The sequence below is a fragment of the Corvus brachyrhynchos genome, unplaced genomic scaffold (genome assembly GCF_000691975.1).
Source record: "Corvus brachyrhynchos isolate BGI_N302 unplaced genomic scaffold, ASM69197v1 scaffold67, whole genome shotgun sequence".
NCBI lineage: Eukaryota > Metazoa > Chordata > Aves > Passeriformes > Corvidae > Corvus > Corvus brachyrhynchos.
The window spans coordinates 140,545-144,139 of record NW_008239114.1 but is presented as its reverse complement, the minus strand read 5'-3'; the positions used below and the strand labels follow the sequence as shown (position 1 = coordinate 144,139).

At 45.7% G+C, this 3,595-nt stretch overlaps 1 protein-coding gene across 10 annotated transcripts in view; it reads right to left on the bottom strand.

The window, feature by feature from the left end:
- The window catches only part of SLC16A4 (solute carrier family 16 member 4), a 12,889-nt gene that overhangs the window by 3,887 nt on the left and 5,407 nt on the right, over positions 1–3,595 (bottom strand). For 8 of the 10 annotated variants that reach the window (XM_017739827.1, XM_017739823.1, XM_017739826.1 and 5 more), the window contains 2 exons: positions 1,800–2,011; positions 794–887 (listed from right to left, as the gene is read on the bottom strand). In XM_017739827.1, the coding sequence (XP_017595316.1) occupies positions 794–887; positions 1,800–2,011 (306 nt within the window). The remainder of the gene's footprint in view (positions 1–793; positions 888–1,799; positions 2,012–3,595) is intronic. The other 2 variants (XM_017739829.1, XM_017739828.1) reach the window with 1 other exon arrangement.

Below are 3,595 nucleotides of genomic sequence, written 5' to 3'. Positions count from 1 at the left end.
TGCGGGAGCTCGTCAGGTGGGGTCTCACCTGAGCACAGGAGCACAGGGGCAGAATCCCCCCCTGCCCTGCTGCCCACGCTGGGGGTCAGCCCGGGAGCAGTTGGCTTGTTGGGCTGCATGGAAGGAAAAGCTTTGTCCTGGCCAGGCTGTTTGGAGGAGAACAAGTCCCCTGCTCCTGAGCACAGGCTGGACACTCATTTCTAAGTGAAATCTCCCAAATCCTCACAGCTGCCTTGGTTTTCTGGCAGAGGGAGAAGAGCAAAGGCTTTTCATGCTCCTTATCTCAGGGCCCAGAGCTCTGGTGGCTGAGCTGTGTAATCTGTGTCAAAACAAGAGATTACTGAGGCTTCTCCTGATGTTTCAGTGCCTCTGCCTGGTGGGAATGTTGCTGAGCCTGTCCTTGCTTCCCCTCCAGTCCCCCCAGTCCAAGCTCAGTGTTATTTTAACACTGTTGGGAGTAAAATCCCTGGTAATGTGCTCGTTGTCCTGCCGTGGTCAGGGCTGAACTGCGCACGTGGGGCTTCACTGCATTTTCCAGATATTCCAGGCAGCATTTCCTAAATATTCCAGGCAGCGTTTTACAAGCTGCTGGTTGGATTTTGCAAATTCCCAAGCAGAATGTTGCCTGTCTATAAAAATACATTTCTGAAATAGGGTTGTTGGTTTTTTTTTTCCCACCCTCTGTTTGAACAGAAAACCCATGCTGGGATGGATCCCTGTAGGAGAGTGAACCAGCAGCGTGTTTTATCCCTGGATTTCTGGGGTGGGTGATGTTTTATATAACATCAGTTACCTGCTAAAGGGGGTCCTCCCATGGCTGCTATCCCTGCGAAGAAGGCAGCAAACCCCAGGTAGCTGTGGAGCTTTTCCACACCCACCAGATCCACCTGTTTGGAAACCAAAATGGACAATTAGTGATGGAGTTCATAGGAATGCATATGCACAAGAGATTCATGGAATTAATTTTTTTTTTTTTTTTAAAGCACAAGGTTTGATTTGATTTTTCTGGGGAATTTTCTTTTTCTGGGGAATTTTCTTTTTCTGGGGAATTTGCTCTTCAGCTGCAGCTGTGGAAGGACTTTGCCCCTGTAGGTCTGATCCAGCCTGGAATCCGTTCGCCTCCTTAAGGCCAACATGGAAATTACTGGGATGGGAGAGGCTTTTCTGCCTTCCAGCTGCTTTGAGGAAGGTGTTTAAATCTCTGAATGCCTTCCAGAAAGAAATGCCAAATTATGATGGTGCTTTTCTATCTGGATCAGAGAATCCTGGAATGGTTTGGGATGGAAGGGACCTCAAAGCTCATCCCTTTCCGCTGCCATGGGCAGGGACACCTTCCACTGTCCCAGGCTGCTCCAAGCCCCATCCAACCTGGCCTTGGGCACTGCCAGGGATCCAGGGGCAGCCACAGCTGCTCTGGGCACCCTGTGCCAGGGCCTCAGCCCCCTCCCAGGGAAGGATTCCTTCCCAATATCCCATCCATCCCTGCCCTCTGGCACTGGGAAGCCATTCCCCGTGTCCTGTCCCTCCATCCCTTGTCCCCAGTCCCTCTCCAGCTCTCCTGGAGCCCCTTTAAGCACTGGAAGGGGCTCTGAGATCTCCCTGGAGCCTTCTCCTCCCCAGGCAGAGCATTCCCAGCTCTCCCAGCCTGGCTCTGGAGCAGAGGGGCTCCAGCCCTGGGAGCAGCTCCGTGGCCACCAGCAGGGTCCTGCTGGAGCTGTCTGTGTGTTCCAGGTGATTCTGGGAGCGGAGCAGGTGCCACAAGCCTGGCTTGGCCCTGGCTGATCACACGTGGGACTCACCAGCACGGGCAGCACCAGAGCCATGAAGCCTCCGCAGAAGGTGGCGAAGGCCACGGTGTAGGTGAGGAGCAGCGGGAAGGTGGTGGCCAGTGGCCCCAGCAGGTTGGTGGCCCCGCTGAGCAGCAGGTAGGTGACATGGAAATGGTACTTCTTGGTCCAGTTGTGGTCGGCCACCCAGCCCGAGAGCAGCTGGCTCAGCATCTCCGTGATGCCTGAGGGAACAGGAGCTCTCAGAGCCTCAGGGGAGACTTGGGTTTGTATGATATTGAAATTCTGTTATTTCTAGGTATTTTTGTATATTATTACTTCATTTTTATATATTATTACTTCATAGAAATATATTAGATATTATAAATCTAGCTGCATTGTATAGTATTTTATGTGATTATTTATATTAGTTGTAGTATAATAGGTATTATATTGATACAGTATTTTGTATTTTATATTATTCATATTATTTTATATTATTTTGATTATAGTTTATTATTATCAGCTCTAATATATCTTAACTTATCTATCTCATCTATATTATTTTATATAATTTAATATACTTCATACACTTAAATTATTCATATCTTTACTGTGTTTATCATAAATTAGTATTTTTATATTTTTGTATTGTTATATTGTTATATTTTTATATATAACACAATATTGCACATTATACATTACAACTGTATTTTACAGTATTTTATAATATATCATTTATGTTTTTATTCTGCATTCTTCACATTACACTTGATTATTTCTATTAACCCTAATATATTCTTATCTTTATTTTATAACGTTAATTATTTGTATTATTTCATATTATTATATCCATGCTTATTTTTATATGTGTTTATTTATAATGCTTTATGGTGTTATGTTGATTATTTATTATTTATTTCTGATTTTTATGCTCCCTATTTCTGTTATTATACATGATTCCTGTCATTTGCTGTGTCACATCCCAATTTCCCTGTTCATTGTGAGGACGTGACCACAAAGGGCTGAAATGCTGAAAAGTTCCAGGGAGGCGTTTTTAGGCTCTTGCAAAATCCATGGATTGGGGTTTTTCCCTCTTCCCTTCTGCTGCTCTTACCAAGGGCACCGAAGTGCTCTGGAAAAATTCCCTTGGGGCTCTGCAGCCCAGACACCTCGGAACTGCCCTGAGCCAGGAAAGAGGAACTCTCTAAAGAGAAAAAGCTGAATATTAAGAACTAAATTCTTCTAAAAATCCAAAGAGCACAGAAACCCAGGAATTTTAGAGGCTCAGCAGCCTTTTGGTTGTTGGGTTTGTGAAAGCTGGGCTTTGAGAGTTGGGGCTTGAGAGTTGTTTTTTACATTTCTTGGCACTTTTTTATGAAGCAAAATCTGAGGAGCTCTCGAGTGAGCTCGTGTCCCACTGACCCCTGAGTCCCTCCCACTCCTAATTCCAAATGTCACATTCATTCCTGGGCTCTCCTAACGCCTCGACAACCCCTCACTGCTGAACATTCCCCAGCACTGCACAAAGAAAATGTATTTTTGTACAATAAAGTACTTGCTGCTGACTGAGTCTGGAGCCGCTTTCTTACCCCAGCATGGCTTTAGTGTTAATCCCAGCTTATAACCAGGCATGGGTTTGATTTTTGGGGAGTGTGCCTTGTTTTTTCCCCACTTTGAGGTGAATGTACCAAATCCAAATGCCTGGGTCCACGTTAATGTGGGGTTTTTCCCCCCAGTAGTGAATTTCTCTCTCCTGTTTCAAACTGGAGGGCTTTGGATGCCCCTCTGGATTCCGGCGGTTTGTGGCTTTTAGAACCGAGCGAGTA